This window comes from Belonocnema kinseyi, chromosome 5 (assembly GCF_010883055.1).
Source record: "Belonocnema kinseyi isolate 2016_QV_RU_SX_M_011 chromosome 5, B_treatae_v1, whole genome shotgun sequence".
NCBI classification, from domain to species: Eukaryota; Metazoa; Arthropoda; class Insecta; order Hymenoptera; family Cynipidae; genus Belonocnema; species Belonocnema kinseyi.
Genome location: NC_046661.1, coordinates 145,026,846 through 145,044,741, shown reverse-complemented (window position 1 = coordinate 145,044,741; position 17,896 = coordinate 145,026,846). Strand labels below are relative to the sequence as shown.

Sequence of the window (17,896 nt, the reverse complement as noted above, 5' to 3'; positions counted from 1 at the left end):
TTAAATTAAATTATAATAATTTAAATAAATTAATTTAATTTAAATTTTATTTTCCATGCAGCAGTAAGTCCTAACAATTCTAGATCGATCGAATATATTCTGTTCTGTTTATGGGTTTGAAAATTCAAATTTTTGCAACATTTAGACACATTTTTCTGGGGCCCAAAAAATTTAATGTCTTTTTTTTAGGTACATTTTTGGAATTTTTATAAAAGTCAGTTTAAAAAAAATTAAAGATGATAATTTTTTTATTGTATTTTTCTGTTAGTAAAAGATTTGATGTCAAAAATGTTTCAAGATTTAGGGGAAATGAAACATTGGCCAGGAAAACATAAGGAAAATTTGAAAATTAAGTTTTGCGGCCACTCTGATATAATTTTCTTGTAAGTAATTTATCTCTCTTCTATTTTTTTTTTGTAGTTGCTTTCTCCTGAATATTATATTGTCAGTTAAAAATTTTATTATTTTGTTAAAATTTTAACAATTTGCTTAAAAAGTCAACTATTTTTCTAGAACATTAATTTTTTGTTGATAATTTATATTTTATGTTGAAAAATAAACAATTTAGTTAAAAATCTATCCTTTCAGGTTGAAAATTCAACTATTTTTGTCAAAAATAAACTTTTTGTAGAAAATGTATATTTCATGCTGAAACTTTTTCTTTTAGGTTTAAAAATTTATATGTTTCAGTAGAATTTTTATCTCTTTTGGATCAAAATGCAAATATTTTGTTAAAAATTTTATACGTTGCAAATGTAGGTTTTTTTTTTGTTTAAAAATTCAACTGTTTTCTTCAAAAATCGTCTTTTTGAGTTCAAAATTCAACTATTTGGTAGAAAATGAACTTTTTGTTGAAAATTTATATTTTATATTGAAAATTCAACAATTTTTTTTCTTCAATTTATCCTTTTAATTAAAAAACCAATATGTTTTAGTTGAAAATTCAACAATTTAGTTCAAAATTTTTAATTTCTAGTTTGAAAATTCAACAATTTTGATAGAAAATGAACATTTTGTTAAAAATTTGTATATTTGATTGAAAATTCAACTAATTGTTTTAATTGTTCTTTAGGATTTAAAAATTAATCTGTTTTAATAGAAATTTCGTATTTTTTGGATAAAAGTGCAGCTGTTTTTTTTTAAATTCGTCTTTTTGGTTTAAAAATTCGTCTATTATAGTAGAATTTTTATTTCTTTTAGATAAAAATCTGCCGGATTGGTTAGATATTTTATTAATTGTAAATTCAGCTTTCTTGAATTAAAAATTCAACTGTTTTGCTAAAAAATTGTCTTTTTTAGTTGAAAATTTAACTATTTTGGTCGAAAATAAACTTTCTGTTGAAAATCTATATTTCATATTGAAAATTCAGCAATTTTGGTAGAAAATGAACATTTTGTTGAAACTTTCTATACTTTTTTGAAAATTCAACAAATTGTTTTAATTTTTCTTTATAATTTAAAAATTAATCTATTTTAATAGAAATTTCATATTTTTTGGATAAAAATGCAACTTTTTTTCGAAAATTCGTCTTTTTGGTTTAAAAATTAGTCTATTATAGTAGAATTAAAATTTTTTTATATAAAAATCCGACTATTTGTTTCAATATTTTATTCGTTAAAAATTCAGCTTTCTTGGATTAAAAATTCAACTGTTTCGCTGAAAAATCGTCTTTTTAATTTAAAAATGAATCTATTTTACTAGAAATTTAATATTTTTTGATAAAAATGCCAATGGTTGCTTACAAATTAATCTTCTTCGGTTTAGGATTCCACCATTCTGTTGGCAATTATTATTTGTTGAAAATTCCGCTTTCTTAGTTAAAAATTAATGCACTTTGTTAAAAAAAATTTCTTTATTGAAAATTCATAATTTCAGTTCATAATTTATCTCTAAGGTTAAAATTCCCTTTTTTGGGGTGGAAATTAAATTTTAACTAAAAATTTAACTATTTTTTAAAAATTTCCACTTTAAAATAATACAATTGTTTAAAAATTACCTTTTTTGTGAAAATTAAACTCTTTTACGAAAAATTCTTCTTTTGGCTTGAAAGTTCAGCAATTTGGAGGAACATTCTTCACTTTTTTGACTGAAAAATCTGTATTTGATGAAAATTCGTCTTTTTGGTTAAAAAATTCATAATTTTAGTTAAAAATTCATCACTTTGGTTCAAAATTGCACTAATTTTTTGAAAATTCGTGTTTTCTTTAGTAAAATTTAATTTTTTTAATTAAAAGTTTAAGTTTTCCATTTTTAGTTGAAAATGTAACTGTTTGTTTGAAAAATCCTCTTTTTGTTTTTAAAATTCATCTCTTATCATATATAATTTAATTCAAGGAAAAATCGAAGAAAAAAAAAGAAGAAAAATGGAAACATTTTTGTTATTGTTAAAATATCAACTATTTTATTTTTTGTTGAGAAATCATTTTTTTTCTTCTAAAAATTCAACTACCTTCTAAGAAAATTTTGTTTATTTTCTTTGCTTAAAAAATTTAAATATTTGGTTAAAAATAAATTTTTGTTGCTGAAAATGCAACTATTTGGTTAAAAGTTCATTTTTTAATATTTTTATAATTTAAATATTTTGTTCAACATTTATTTTAATTTGTGTTTTTGATTGAAAATCTGTTTTGTTGATGTCTCTTGTTAGCTAGAAAATTTGTTTATTTAGATTAAAATTTTATCTTTTACGGTAAAAAAAATATATCTTTAACATTTTAAGAAAGTTCAAACTTGAACCAAATTTTGTTTTTCAATTTCTAATTGTATATTATTATGAAGTATCAAAATTGGCATCCACAAAAAATTAATTATAATTTGTTGGTAAATAGTCAATCTAAAAATTAAAAAAATTAAAAAAATTTTAAAGCTTACTACTTTTCCGGAAATAAAATTTTAATCCACAATTAGAATCCTCTACTTGAAAAAGGGGGTTTTCGACCCGCTCTAAAAGGGATTTAATTTAAATTTGGTAATTTCTCTAATTTAATTTAATTCCTTCTTTTTATAAGTACTTTTAAAGTGATATTGACTATTTTGTCCCCGAGGTTCGATGCAATTAGTAGCTTGGACACGCTGAGTTTGAAATCGATTGAATTAATTGAAAATTATTAAAATACGCTGAACTTGAAATTGATTGATCGATCAAAAATCATTGAAATAAAAATCGATTGAACGATGGAAAATGATTGAAATTACCCATTACTTTTGTAATTTGGTGCGAAATAAGTGTATGTGTATAAGGTATTTGTATAATGATATTGTAAATTACTATAAGGTAGTAATCAGCGATTGTCGTTAAAATGTGTGATACAAATTTACCTCTCTTCGGACATTTTTTTTTTGCCGAAGCGCAAATGATTTTCAGAATGCGCAAGATTTTTGTGTATTTACCAAGGATAATAAACCAAATATTGTACATGCTAATGTTAAGATCGAGGATAATAAATGAATCATATTATTTGTAAAATTTGCAATTTTTTTTTAGAGTTTAGGTTTTTTGCAAATGAAATGGGACGAAACTGAAAAATATTCCCTTAAAATTTCCGAAAAAGAAAATATTCGAAATAGAAAGAAAAGAAAATTACCAGAAAAAGATTTTTATTACAAGAGCAATAATTTTTTTTTTTTTAAACTGCTACGCATTTAAAAAAAATTGCATTGAGGATTTTTAAAAAAAATTTAAACAGTAATTTAAAAAAATACGTTGAAGAATAAAAAAAATGTTTTTGTTTAACCATAATATTTAATTATTTTTGTTTCGATAAATAAATAATATTAATCAAAAACGCATTTTTTAATGTTTAATTTCCGGAATTTTGCAGTGTTGTGAATTTTATTTTTCGAATTTTTTCACTTGTCTCAATGAAAAATATATATTTAAAAAAATCGTTTTCTTTGAAAACCGAGAAAAAACTATTATAATTTGAAACTCAAAAACGTCTAAGATAAATAAAAAGTTAAACATTTATAAATTATCCGAAAAATAACAAATAAACCATTTTTATAATTGAAAACTAAAAAAGTGAACAAAAAATAACTAAGCAGTTAAAGCTTACAAATAAAAAAAAATTCCCGATCGTTTGCTTTGCGATCATATGAATAAAAAATTAAGTTTTTAAAAAGTCTCATACTTACAAAATTAAACAATATGTTTTTATTGATATTTAATTTTTTTAACATTTTTAAATGATTGATTTTTTTAAGATGAAACTTTTTTTTATTATTACTTTAGTTCCAAAGAATATAAAAGCGGATATATCCTAATTTTTTCATTTTTTAGTACTTTTCTTGCTTTAAATTAATTATTTGGCGATTTTTTAAGTTAAAACCTTTTTTGATATTATTTTTTTATTTGTATAATTCTGTAGAACACGAAAATCGGGAGTTTTTTTTAATCTGTATTTTTTTGGAAAAAAAATTTGTTCACTTATTCTATTGTTTAATCAAGAATCTTTTTTTTTTATTTGTCTGCACGTTTAATTTTTTTTCCAAATTTTCTCTGTGTAAATAAATTATTTAGTAATTTTTTAAATTAGAGAATCTAAAGATGTTTATATTTATATAATTGCAAAGATCACAAAGACCGGATTTTGTTCAAAATTTGGTAATTTTTAATTCATTTGTTTTTTTTTTCAATTATTTTTAATTAATATATTCCAATTTTTTTATTATTTATTTGTATAATTAATGTGTCAGTGATGAATTACGATTAAGTATTTTTTTATTTAAGAGAATTTATAAAATATGTTTTGCTTACTTATTAAAATTTTTAATTTGTATTTTTTTATTATTTAATTGCAAAGAAAAACGGGGGGTTTCACATTTTCTATTTTTTAGTTATTTTTTATGTTTTGCAGTTTTACACTTTTTTTTATTTTTTTAAATGTTTTTTCGTTTTTATTTAAAATTGCTTTTTTTTCAACTTTCTCATTAGTTTTAAATTAAAATGTTATTTTATTAATTTTGTTGCCAAAATCATGTAAAAACATAAGGTTTTTTTTTAATTCTTGATTTTCAGTGATAATTATCAACAGATTAGTATTTTTTAAAGTAAGAGTCTTTTTGCAAATATGTTTTTATTTCTATAATTGTGAAGAACATGAAGACCGGAAGTTTTTCAAATTTTGTAATTTTTTTATTTTGTTTATTTTGGATTATGAATATTTTAAATGCTTATTTTAATGCGAAAAAATGATCCTTTTTCGATTTTTTAAAGTTTTAAACTTTTTATTTATTAATGTTTTTAACTTTTTAATTAAAAGTGTTATTTTTTTCAACTTTGTGATTGATTTTAAATTAAAATGTTATTTTATTAATTTTTTTTTTGCTAAGATCATCGAAAAACATGATTTTTTTCAAATAATTAGTATTCATTGATAATAAATTACCAGTTAGTAATTTTTTTAAATGTAAGAGCCTTTTTGAAAATATTTTTTCAATTATATTCATGTAAAGAACACAAAGACCAGATTTTTTTCAAATTTTGTAATTTTTTATTTTACTTATTTGCATAATTCTACTTTATAGAATGCATAAAGCCGGGATTTTTTCTCATTTTTAATTTATAAATAATTTTCAATGTTTTTCAGTTGAAACTTTTATTCATTTATTTAAATGTTTTTCAGTTTTTAATTGCATTTTTTTTCAGTCATTAGTTTCCAATTAAAATTTTGTTTAATTTTTTGTTGCTAAGATCACGTAAACAGGATTTTTTTTAATTATTCATTTTCAGTGATAATAAATTACCATTTAGTAATTTTCTAAAAGAGCATTTTCGAAAATATGTTTTTATTTATATGATCGTTTATTTAATTCGAAAAAACATTCTTTTTAAAATTTTCACATTTTTTTAACCTTTTAGTTTTTATAATATAAGATTGTTTTATTGCAAGATATATTTTATTTACTTGCGTATAATTTTATTTTAAAGAATGCATAAAACCAAGGTTTTTTTTACTACTTTCTTATTTTTTTTTAATTTAAAAAAAAGATTGATTTATTTTCGAATATATTTTATTTGCTTGTATAATTTTCCTTTAAAGAATGCATAGAATCAAGATTTTTTTCCAAATTTTTAATTGATTTCAATTATTATTTTAACTACTTATTTTAAATGTTTTTCAGCTTAACATTGTTTTTATTTTTATATTTTTCAGATTAAATAGGAGGTTTTTCAAATTATTAATTTTCAATGTTGATAAATGAAAATTTAGTAATTTGTTTAAAATCAGAGTTTGTTTAAAGTATTTAATTGTGAAAAAGACTTTTTTCTTCGAATTTTCAGCTTTTTAAGCTTTTCAGTTTTTACAGTGAAAGATTGTTAAAAATTTTTAGTTGAAAAAAAGATTGTTTTTATTGTCAAATCTATTTTATCTATTTGCATAATTTTACTTTAAAGAATGCATAAAACCGAAATAAAAAAAATTAATTTAATTATTTATTTTTAATGTTTTTCAGTTAAATTTTTTTTATTTCTTTAAATGTTTCTCAGTTTTTAATTGAAGTATTTTTTCAACTTTGTCATTAGTTTTAAATTAAAATCTTGTTTTGTCTGCTAAGATTCAAATTATTAATTGCCAGTGATAAATTACCATTTAGTAAGTTCAACTGGAAACTTTCCAGTGACATATTTCCGATCTTTTCCGGTTCCCGCGCTTTTTAGTGAATGACGTCATTATGAACTTGAAGTTTTAGATTGCTTAAGATTGTGCCACAAAAGTATTTTTATAAAGTTAAAATTGTCAGTTGTAAGTAATTTAAGAACAAAATCTAAAATTTTTAAAAATTATGGAAGTAAAAAGCGGAACTGAATCGCTAGACCAAAATGGAAAATCAAAGAATAATGGAGAAGATCATGAAGAGTATCAATATTTGCGATTGATAGATAAAATTATAAAAACTGGTATTAAGAAATCTGATCGCACTGGAACTGGAACTTTTACGATTGCTGGACCACAAATGCGCTTTAATCTTCGAAACGGTAATATTTTCATAATTTTCCTATCATTTTTGAGGAAATTTAATTGATATATACATTTTTAATCAAATGGTTTGCATTTTCAATCAAGATTTTTTTTACCAATTTTTTTTTTTACCAAAAAAATTAGAATTTTTAACAAAATTCATATGTTTCTAACCAAATAGTTGAATTTTCTATAAAAAAGGACGAATTTGTGGCCTGAGTTAATTTTGTAACCAAATAGATAAATTTTCAACAAGAAAGTTAATTTTTAAAATAAACGAATTTTTTACAATTTAAGTACTTTTTATAACTAATTTTTGAATTTGCAAGACCGAAGGACGAATTTTCTGAACAAGAGTTAAATTTTCAACCCGAAAATAGGAAATTTCAACGACAAATTCAATTTTTAACGAAAAAGATTAATTTTTATTCGAAAAAAGATCACTTTTTAACCAAAAAATGAACTATTTAAATTTTCATTGAAAAACAATAATTTTCAATTCAGAAAATCAAATTTTTTACAAAAAAGTTAAAATTTAAATCAATTATTTACATTTGATATCAACAATATAAATATTCTCAATCGAAGAGTTGAGGTTTTTAACTAAAAAGATCAATTTCCGAAGAAAAAGAAAATAATTTTTAATATAAAAAAAACGGATTTTCTACAAAATAATTACATTTTCTGATTGTTAAATTTCCAAGGCAAAGGATAAATTTTTTTATACAAAATAGTTAAATTTCCAACCCGAAAACACGAAATTTTAAAATGAACTTTAGCATTTTTAAACAAAAAAATTGATTTTTTTTTACCAAAGAAGATGCATTTTCAAACAAAGAGTCGAATTTTTTAACTAAAAAGCTCAATTTTTAACAACAAAATTAATTTTTAACCAAAACAGATTAATTTTCAAATTTTAAGCAAACGGTTGTTTTTTTCAACAAAAAACTTGATTTTTTTTACCAGAAAAGATGAATTTTTAACCAAATAGTTGAATTTTTTAATCAAAAAGATTCATTTTCAACGAAATTTTATTTTTAATATATAAAAAAATTAATTTTTTACAGAGTGGCTGATTTTTCTATTTAATTGGTAAATTTCCAAGACAAAAAAAATGAATTTTCAATACAAAACAGTTGAAATTTTAACCGGAAAATACGAAAATTCTATAAAAAAGTTTGAATTGTCAAATAAGAAAAGGTTTTTCAAAAAAGAAAGAAAAAAAGTTTAGACGAATAATTATAGTTTGAAATATATATTTATATTTGAATAATATTTAAAAAAATTTAATTTCAAATTATTCTAATAATAATAAAAAATTATGAAATATTTTGAAACAATTAAAATTTTAATTTATATTTTAAATATTAATTTTATAATAGTAATTTTAAAGTTTATACCTTAAACTTTTTTAGAAGCTTTCATACAAGTCGAAAATGTACCTCGAAAAATTCTAAGAATTTTAATTGTTATTTTACAGGATTTTACAAAATTTCATTAACATTTTTTTGTTGTTGAAAATTTCTCTTTTGAGAGAAGTTTAATTTTTTAAAATTAAAAATGCAAATTTGCTGTTAAAACTTAAATATTTTTGGTAGAAATTTTTTTTTTAAATTCCACTATTTGTTAGAAGATTCAACTGTTTTTGTCAAAAAATTTTTATTCTCGATTGAAAATTTACTTTTGCGTTAAAAAATCGAAAATTCAACATTTTTCTTTTTTTTCTAGACTAAAAAATCTTTTTGGGTTGAAAATTCATCAAACTAAAAAGAAGCATTTTCAAAAAAATTAAAAAATTGTTTTTAATATATAAAAAATGAATTTTCTTCAAAGTAGTTGAATTTTCTACAAAAATTTTGAATTTACAAGATAAAAAAAGGACGAATTTTCAATACAAAATAGTTGAATTTTCAGGCTGAAAATATGAAAATCTAAAAGAAAAGTTCAATTTTCTACTAAATTCACGAATTTTTAACCAAAACAGATTAATTTTCAAATTTTAACCAAACGGTTGTTTTTTTAAACAAAAAACTTGATTTTCTACTATTAAAAATTAATTTTAAACAAAATAGTTGAATTTTTTATTTAAAAGGATCCATTTTCAACCAAAAAATGTATTTTTAATGTCAAGAAACGAATTTTTTCAACCAGATATTTGAATTTTTCAAATAAAAAACAAACATTTTCCAAAAAATAAAAAATTATTTTTAACATAAAAAAATTAATTTCGTACAAAGTATTTGAATTTTCTACCTAAATTTACGAAGTTTAAACTAAAACAGATTAATTTTGAAATTCAATCCAAACGGTTGTATTTAAAAAAAACTTGATTTTCTAGCAATAAAATTTGAATTTCCAAGGTAAAAAAAGGACGAATTTTCAATACAAACAGTTGAATTTTCAGCCTCAAAACATGAAAATTTAGCAAAAAAGTTCAATTTTCTACTAATTTTCTACAGAGTAGCTAATTTTTATATTTAACTGATGAATTTTCAACCCGAAAATACGAAATTTCGATTAAAAAACTTCAGTTTTCAATCAAAGAGACGAATTTTCTACTCATTTAAGCTTTTTGGTAAAATTTCATACTTTTGGATTAAAAATGTAACTTTCTTGGAGAAAATTCGTCTTTTCGGGTTGAAAATTCAACTATAAGATAAAAATTAACTTTTTTTTGGAAATTCATATTTGCATGTTAAAAATTCAACTCTTCTTGAAAAATTGTCGTTCTGGTTTGAAAATTAACATTTTTCTTCGAAGATTTCATCTTTTCTGGTTTAAAAGTCATTTTTTTTTTCTAAAACATATTGAATGTAAAAGAATTTATTCAAATATTTTGTAGAAAAAATGAGCCCATTTGCCCTGTTTTGAGAGCATTTAAATATAATAATAATATAAATATAATTTTCCTGTATATCTCGAAAAAATTCAGAAAGATATTTCAAGGTTTCAGGCAAGTCGAAAATATACCAGGAGAAATTCTAAGATTTTTTTATTTTACAAAATTTTATTAACATTTTTTTATTGAAAATTTCTCTTTTAATAGAAGTCATTTTTTAAAAATAAAAAATGCAAATTTTTTGTTCAAACTTAAATCTTTTTGGTAGAAAAGTTTACTATTTATTATATTTTTGCCTCAAAGTTCATTTTTTTTAGTTCAACAATTTTGTTAGTCATTTTGTTTGGAAAAAAAATTTTCGTTAGAAAATTCCACTATTAGAATATTCAACTGTTTTTGTAAAAAAATTTTAGCTTTTCGATGAAGTCTGCAATTAGTAAAATTAGTGAAATCTGTTCTGTTCGATTTTTGAAGGAATTTTTCCACTTTTAACAACAAAGCGAGTTTTTTGGCGAGGAGTTGTGGAAGAACTTCTTTGGTTTGTTCGAGGATCTACAAATGCAAAAGAATTATCAGAGAAAGGAGTTAAAATTTGGGACCCAAACAGTTCTAGAGAATTTCTCGATTCCTGTGGATTTACAGACCGAGAAGAGGGAGATTTAGGACCTGTTTATGGATTTCAGTGGAGACATTTTGGCGCAACATACACTAATATGCATGCTGATTACACTGGTCAAGGTAAAAAACAAAATTCCGTTCGTAGAAAATTTCAAGTTTTCATTATTTTAATAATTCTGTTCAATTTGGAAAACTGATTTATACTTTATGTAGAGTTGCAGAACACATAAGTAAAAATAATTATCGTTTTTATTTTAGAAAAAGGAGTTTTTCGGTAAAGAAATATAATTTCACTTTGAAAATTTAGAAAATATAAATTTTTTGTACATTTTTCTTTGGGGATTGACCTTTTTTTCTTAAATAATTTATCTAATTGTTTTCTTATAAATTAATTTGTTAGCTGGAAAATTCATTATTTTGATTGAAAGTTCATTTCTTTTAAGAAATGTGATTACTTTGTTGAAAATCGATTTTTCAACTAAAAATTTTACTATTCTAGTAGAAAATTGAACTATTTTTTCGGAAAATCCATTTTTTTGGGTTAAGAATTAAATTTTTAACTGAAAATTTAACTATTCTATTTTTGGTTGAAATTTGATTGATTTTTTAGATGAAAATTCAACTATTTAATTGAAAATTTATATTTTTTATTTAGGAATTAAATTTTTTTTTGAAAATTCATATCAATTATGGAAAATTCATCTTTTTTGTTGAAAAATAATTTTAGTGGTTGAAAATTCATCTTTTTGTTAGGTATAAAATTCAAGTATTCCAATTTAAATTTTGTTTACATTTTTCGTTGGGATTTGACCTTTTTTTCTTAAAAATTCAACTAATTTCGTTTAAAAACTAAACTTTAATTTTTTTTATTATTTTTGAGAATAAAAACGATTTATTAATTAAAAATTAATTTTGTGATGTTAAAAGTTTATCATTTTGGTTTTGATTGAGAGTTGTAAACTAATTTTTTAATGGAAGATTCATAATTTTAATTGAAAATTCATTTCATTGGTTGAAAATTGAACTATTTAATTGAAAACTTCTATTTTATTTGAATAAAAAGGATTTTTTTGACCGAAAATTTAACTTTTTTCTGGAGATCTTTTTTTGTTTGTTAAGAATTAAATTTTTAACACAAATTGAACCCATCTATTTTTGGTTGAAATTTGATTTATTTTTTAGATAAAAATTCCACTAATTAATTGAAACTTGATATTTTTTATTTAAGAATTAAACTTTTTTTGAAAATTTATATAATTTGTGGAAGATTCATCTTTTTTGTTGAAAATTAATTTTAGTGGTTGAAAATTCATCTTTTTGTTAGGTATAAAATTCAAGTATTCCAATTTAAATTTTGTTTACAGTTTTCGTTGGGATTTGACCTTTTTTTCTTAAAAATTCAACTAATTTCGTTTAAAAACTAAACTTTAATTTTTTTTATTATTTTTGAGAAAAAAAAACAATTTATTAATTAAAATTTAAATTTGTGACTGAAAAATTTGTATAATTTTTGTTAAAAATTTATCATTTTGGTTTTGATTGAGAGTTTTAAACTAATTTTTTAATGGAAGATTCATAATTTTAATTGAAAATTCATTTCATTGGTTGAAAATTGAACTATTTAATTGAAAACTTCTATTTTATTTGATTGAAAAGGATTTTTTTGACCGAAAATTTAACTTTTTTCTGGAGATCTTTTTTTGTTTGTTAAGAATTAAATTTTTAACACAAATTGAACCCATCTATTTTTGGTTGAAATTTGATTTATTTTTTAGATAAAAATTCCACTAATTAATTGAAACTTGATATTTTTTATTTAAGAATTAAACTTTTTTTGAAAATTTATATAATTTGTGGAAGATTCATCTTTTTTGTTGAAAATTAATTTTAGTGGTTGAAAATTCATCTTTTTGTTAGGTATAAAATTCAAGTATTCCAATTTAAATTTTGTTTACATTTTTCGTTTGGATTTGACCTTTTTTTCTTAAAAATTCAACTAATTTCGTTTAAAAACTAAACTTTAATTTTTAAAATTATTTTTGAGAAAAAAAACGATTTATTAATTAAAAATTAAATTTGTGACTGAAAAATTTGTATAATTTTTGTTAAAAATTTATCATTTTGGTCGAAATTTAATTTTCTTATTTGAAAATTTACCCATTCCATTTTGGGTGGAAAATTGACCTTTTCTATTTCAAAGTCTAACAATTTAGATGTAAATTTGTCTTTTTAAATTTAAAATTCATTCATCTCGTAGAAAATTTACGATTTTTGTTTAAAAATCGACTTTTGTGGTAGAAAATGATTTTTTTTTTTTCATTAAAATGTAATCTTATTGTTTTGAAATTCAAGTATTCAAGTTACATATTCATCATTTTAGTGAAAAATTCATCTATTCATCTTTCAGGTTAGAAATAAATTTGCTTGGTTGAAAAATAAACTCTTTTGTTGAAAATAATATTTTTAACGGAAGATTCAAAATTTTGTACAAAAAATTCATTTCTTTGGTTAACAATTGAACTATTTAATTGAAAAATTCTATTTTCTTTGAATGAAAATAATTTTTTTTACCGAAAATTTAACTGCTTTTCTGGAAATCTTTTTTTTTTGTTAATAATTCATTTTTTAACAGAAAATTGAACTATTCTATTTTTGGTTAAAATTTTATTTTTTAAAATGAAAATTCATATATTTTCTAAAAAATTAATCTTAGTCCTAGAAAATTCATTTTTTTTTTACTTATAAAATTCAACCATTCCAGCTGAAGATTCATCATTTTAGATAAAAATTTATCATTATGGTTGAGAGTTGAAAATTATTTTTTTAATGGAAGATTCATAATTTTAATTGAAAATTCATTTCTTTGCTTGAAAACTGAACTGAACTTTTTTCTGGAGATCTTTTTTTGTTTCTTAAGAATTAAGTTTTTAACAAAAATTCAACTACTCTATTTTTGGTTGAAATTTTATTTATTTTTTAGATGAAAAATCCACTAATTAATTGAAACTTGATATTTTTTATTTAAGAATTCAACTTTTTTTTGAAAATTCATATAATTTGTGGAAAATTAATCTTTTTTGTCAAAAATTAATCTTAGTGGTTGAAAATTCATCTTTTTGTTAGGTATAAAATTCAAGTATTCCAATTTAAATTTTGTTTACATCTTTCGTTGGGAATTTAGTTTTTTTTTCGTAAAAATTCAACTAATTTCGTTTAAAAGCTAAACTTTTTTGTTAAAAATTAATTTTGTGATTGGAAAATTCGTATAATTTTAGTTAAAAATTGATCATTTTTCTTGAAAGATAATTTTTTCAATTGAAAATTTACCCATTCCATTTTGTGTGGAAATTTGACCTTTTCTAGTTCAAAGTGTAATAATTTAGATGTAAAGTTGTTATTTTAAATTTAAAATTAATTCATTTCGTTGAAAATTTACTTTTTTTTTGTTTTAAAAATCGAGTTTTCAAGTTAAAATTAATCATTTTAGTTGAAAATTTATCTTTCAGCTTAGGAATAAAATGGCTTGGTTAAAAAATAAACTCTTTTTTTAAAAATTAATTTTTTTGTTTATGGAAGATTCATAACTTTATTTAAAAAATTAATTTCTTGGGTTGAAAATTGAACTATTTAATTTAAAACTTCTATTTTCTTTGAATGAAAAGGATTTTTTTACAGAAAATGCATCCTTTTTTCTGGAGATCTTTTTTTTGGTTAAGAACTAAATTATTAATATAAATTTGAACTATTCTATTTTTGGTTGAAATTTTATTATTAAAAAAAAACTGAAAATTCATATTTTTTTTTAGAAAATTAATCTTAGTGGTTGAAAATTCATCTTTTGGTAAAGAGAGGATATTCAAATTCCAGTTCAAGATTCATCATTTTATTTAAAAATTCATCTTTCAGGTTAGAAATAAATTTTCTCGTTTGAAAAATAAACTCTTTTGTTAAAAATTAATTTTCTGAAGATCTTTTTTTTTGCGGTTAAGAATTAAATTTGTAATAAAAAATTGAACTGTTCTATTTTTATTTGAAATTTTATATTTTTTATGAAAACTCAACTATTTAGTTAAAAGTTCATATAATTTGTGGACAATTCTACTTCTTGTAGAAAATTAATCTTATTGGTTGAAAATTGAACTATTTGATTAAAAACTTCTTTTTTCTTTAAATGAAAAGGAATTTTTTAACCGAAGATTAAACTGTTTGTCGGGAAATGTTTTTTTTTTTTGGTTAAGAATTAAATTTTTAATAAAAAATTCAACCATTTTATTTTTAGTTGAGATTTTATATTTTTTTTTGATGCAAATTAAACTATTTATTTAAAAATTGATATTTTTTATCAAAGAATTAAACTTTTTTTTGAAAATTCATATAATTTGTGGAAAATTAATCTTTTTTGTATTTTAGGTATTTTTTTGTTAAAAATTCACGTAATTTGTTTAAAAAACTGACTGTTTTTGGTAGAAAATGATATTTTTCCTTGAAAGTTAATCTCCTTGTTTCAAAAATTTTTCTTTTCACTTAAAAATTAAATTATTCCAGTTAAATATTTATCATATTAGTTGCAAATTCGTCTTTTAGGCTGGAAATTAAATTAATTGGTTGAAAGTTAAAGTCTTTTGTTAAAAATTAATTTGTTTGGTTGATGGTTCATCATTGTAATTAAAATTTCATTTTTGGTTGAAAATGAGATATTTGATTAAAAACCTGTATTTTCTTTGGATTTCTTTGGATTTATTTTTCGTTGAAATTTTTTTTTAATTGCAAAGTAGTAATATTTTCAGAAAATTCGATTTTTTGTTGTTAAGAATTAGATTTTAAGCGGAAAATTCAAATGTAGGTTTGGCGGAAATTTTATCTTTTTGAATAAAAATTCAACTATTTGTTTAAACCTTGATATTTTTTATTTAAAAATTAAACTATTTTTTTGAGAATTCATGTAATTTATGGAAAATTCTTATTTTTTTTTGTAGAAAAAATAATTTTTTTTAAATTAATTTATTTCGTTGAAAACTCACGTGTTCTGTTTATAAAAAAACTCAAATTCAAGTATTCCTGTTAAACATTCATCGTTTTAGTTAAAAAATCATCTTTTAATTCAGAAATAAATTTAATTTGTTGAAAATAAACTTTTTTTAAATTATAAATTCATCATTTTAATTAAAAATTAACTTCTCTGGTTAAAACAAAAGCTATTTTATTGAATATTTGTTTCTTTTTTGGTCGAAAATAATTTTGTTCTTAAACTGAAAATACTATTCCATTTGACTATAGCAATTTCTGCTGAAAATCGATTTTTTCAAGTTGAAAATTCAACTACTTGGTTGAAAATTAGTCTCCTTTGATTGAAAATTCAACTATTTCGTTAAGATGCACGTATTTTGTTAAAAATTTGTATTTTTTTTTTAGAGAAAATTAATCGTTTTCTTTCAAAATTCATTTCTTTGGTTGAAGTTTCATAATTTTTAATAAAATATTAAGTATTTAGTTGAAAATGTAACTATTTTATTGGAAATTAATTTTTTTTCATTATTTTTTTTAAACTGGAAACTTAACTAGTCTAGTTGAATATTCTATCAATTTAGTTAAAAATTAACAACTAAATTATTCCAGCTAAAGAATCATCATTTTAATTAAAAATTCATCTTGTTTAAAATTCTACTTTTTCAACTTTAAATTCATCATTTTAGTTGAAAATTCAACATTTTCAGGTGTAGATTATTCATTTTAGTTGAAAATAAAGCTTTTTTTTTAAGATTCCACTATTCCTGATGAAGATTCATCATTTTTATTTGAAATTTCCTCTTTTCCGTTTAAAATTGAACAATCCAATTGAAAATTCATCATTTTAGTATAAAAATTATCGTTTTTGTTGATAATTGAACTATTTCAGCCGAGGATTCATATTTTTTTTATTGAAAATTCAAATATTCCAACTAAAGATTCGTCATTTTAATTAAAAATTTATATTTTTTCGTTTAAAATTGAAATATTTCAGTCGAATATTCATCATTTTAGTTGAAAATTCAACTTTTTCTGGAAATTCATGTATTTTCTTGAAAATTTGTATTTTTTTGAAGAGAATTAAGCTTTTTGATTGGAAATTCAGATATTCCACTTTATGATTCATCATTTTCGTTGAATATTTACAGTTTTCATTTAAAATTCAACTATTCCAGTTGAAGATTTATTATTTTATTTGAAATTTTATCGCTGCTTGAAAAATCGTTTTTTTCTTGGCTAAAACTTAAATTTTTAAACTATAGAAAATTCAACTTTTTTGTTCGAAATTAATGTCTTTTCTTCCAAACTCGTACTTTTTGGTAGAAAATAAATCTTTTTGCTTGAATATTCATATTTTTTGTTTAAAATTCAACTATTCCAGTTGAAGATTTATTACTTTATTTGAAAATTCGTCTTTCTGGTTGAAAATTCACCCCTTTTTGTTGAAAATTCAACCATTTGGTTTAAAATTTGTCTTTTTTAGTTGAAAGTTCAACTTTTTCTTTGAAAATATAATGTCTTTAGTGGAAAAATGGTGTGTTTTTGCTAGAAAATTAATAGTCTTGTTTGAAAATTCATCGCTGGTTGAAAAATCGTTTTTTTCTTGGTTAAAACTTAATTTTTTAACTAAAAATGTACCTATTCCATTTTATCCAAAAAACTTATGTTTTTTGTTGAAAAATTCAACTTTTTTGTTCGAAATTAATGTATTTTCTTGAAAACTCGTATTTTTTTGTAAAAAATTAATCTTTTTGCTTGAAAATTCATCTTCTTGGATAAAAATTCAACTATTTCAGTTTAAGATTTATTATTTCATTTAAAAATTCATCTTTATGGTTGAAAATTCACCTCTTTTTGTTAAAAATTCAACTATTTGGTTAAAATGTTGTATTTTCAGATGAAAATTCAACTATTTGGTTAAAATTTGGTCTTTTTTAGTTGAATATTCAACACTTTCTTTGAAAACTCGTCTTTTTGGTAGAAAATTCAACTTTTTTTTGGTAAAAAATTTAATATTCTTGTTTAAAAATTTATTATTTTAGTTGAAAATTAATCATTGGTTAAAAATTCGTTTTTTTCTTTTGTTAAGACTTAATTTTTTAACTAAAAATGTACCTATTCCATTTTTTCCTAAAAACTTATGTTTTTTATTGGAAAATTCAACTTTTTTGTTCGAAATTGATGTATTTTCTTGAAAACTCGTATTTTTTTGTAAAAAATTAATCTTTTTCCTTTAAAATTCATCTGCTTGGATAAAAATTCATCTTTATGGTTGAAAATTCACCTCTTTTTGTTAAAAATTCAACTATTTGGTAAAAAATTTGTCTTTTTTAGTTGAATATTCAACACTTTCTTTGAAAACTCGTCTTTTTGGTAGAAAATTTAACTCTTTTTTGGTAAAAAATTTAATATTCTTGTTTAAAAATTTATTATTTTAGTTGAAAATTAATCATTGGTTAAAAATTCGTT

General features: G+C 20.7%; 1 protein-coding gene across 1 annotated transcript in view; it reads left to right on the top strand.

Moving 5' to 3' along the window:
* Positions 1 to 17,896, top strand: part of LOC117173937 (transmembrane protein 184C-like) — a 56,194-nt gene that overhangs the window by 28,163 nt on the left and 10,135 nt on the right. Inside the window, exons 8-10 of the mRNA XM_033362585.1 lie at positions 3,010 to 3,077; positions 6,762 to 6,980; positions 10,277 to 10,557. Of these exons, the coding sequence (XP_033218476.1) occupies positions 3,010 to 3,077; positions 6,762 to 6,980; positions 10,277 to 10,557 (568 nt within the window). The remainder of the gene's footprint in view (positions 1 to 3,009; positions 3,078 to 6,761; positions 6,981 to 10,276; positions 10,558 to 17,896) is intronic.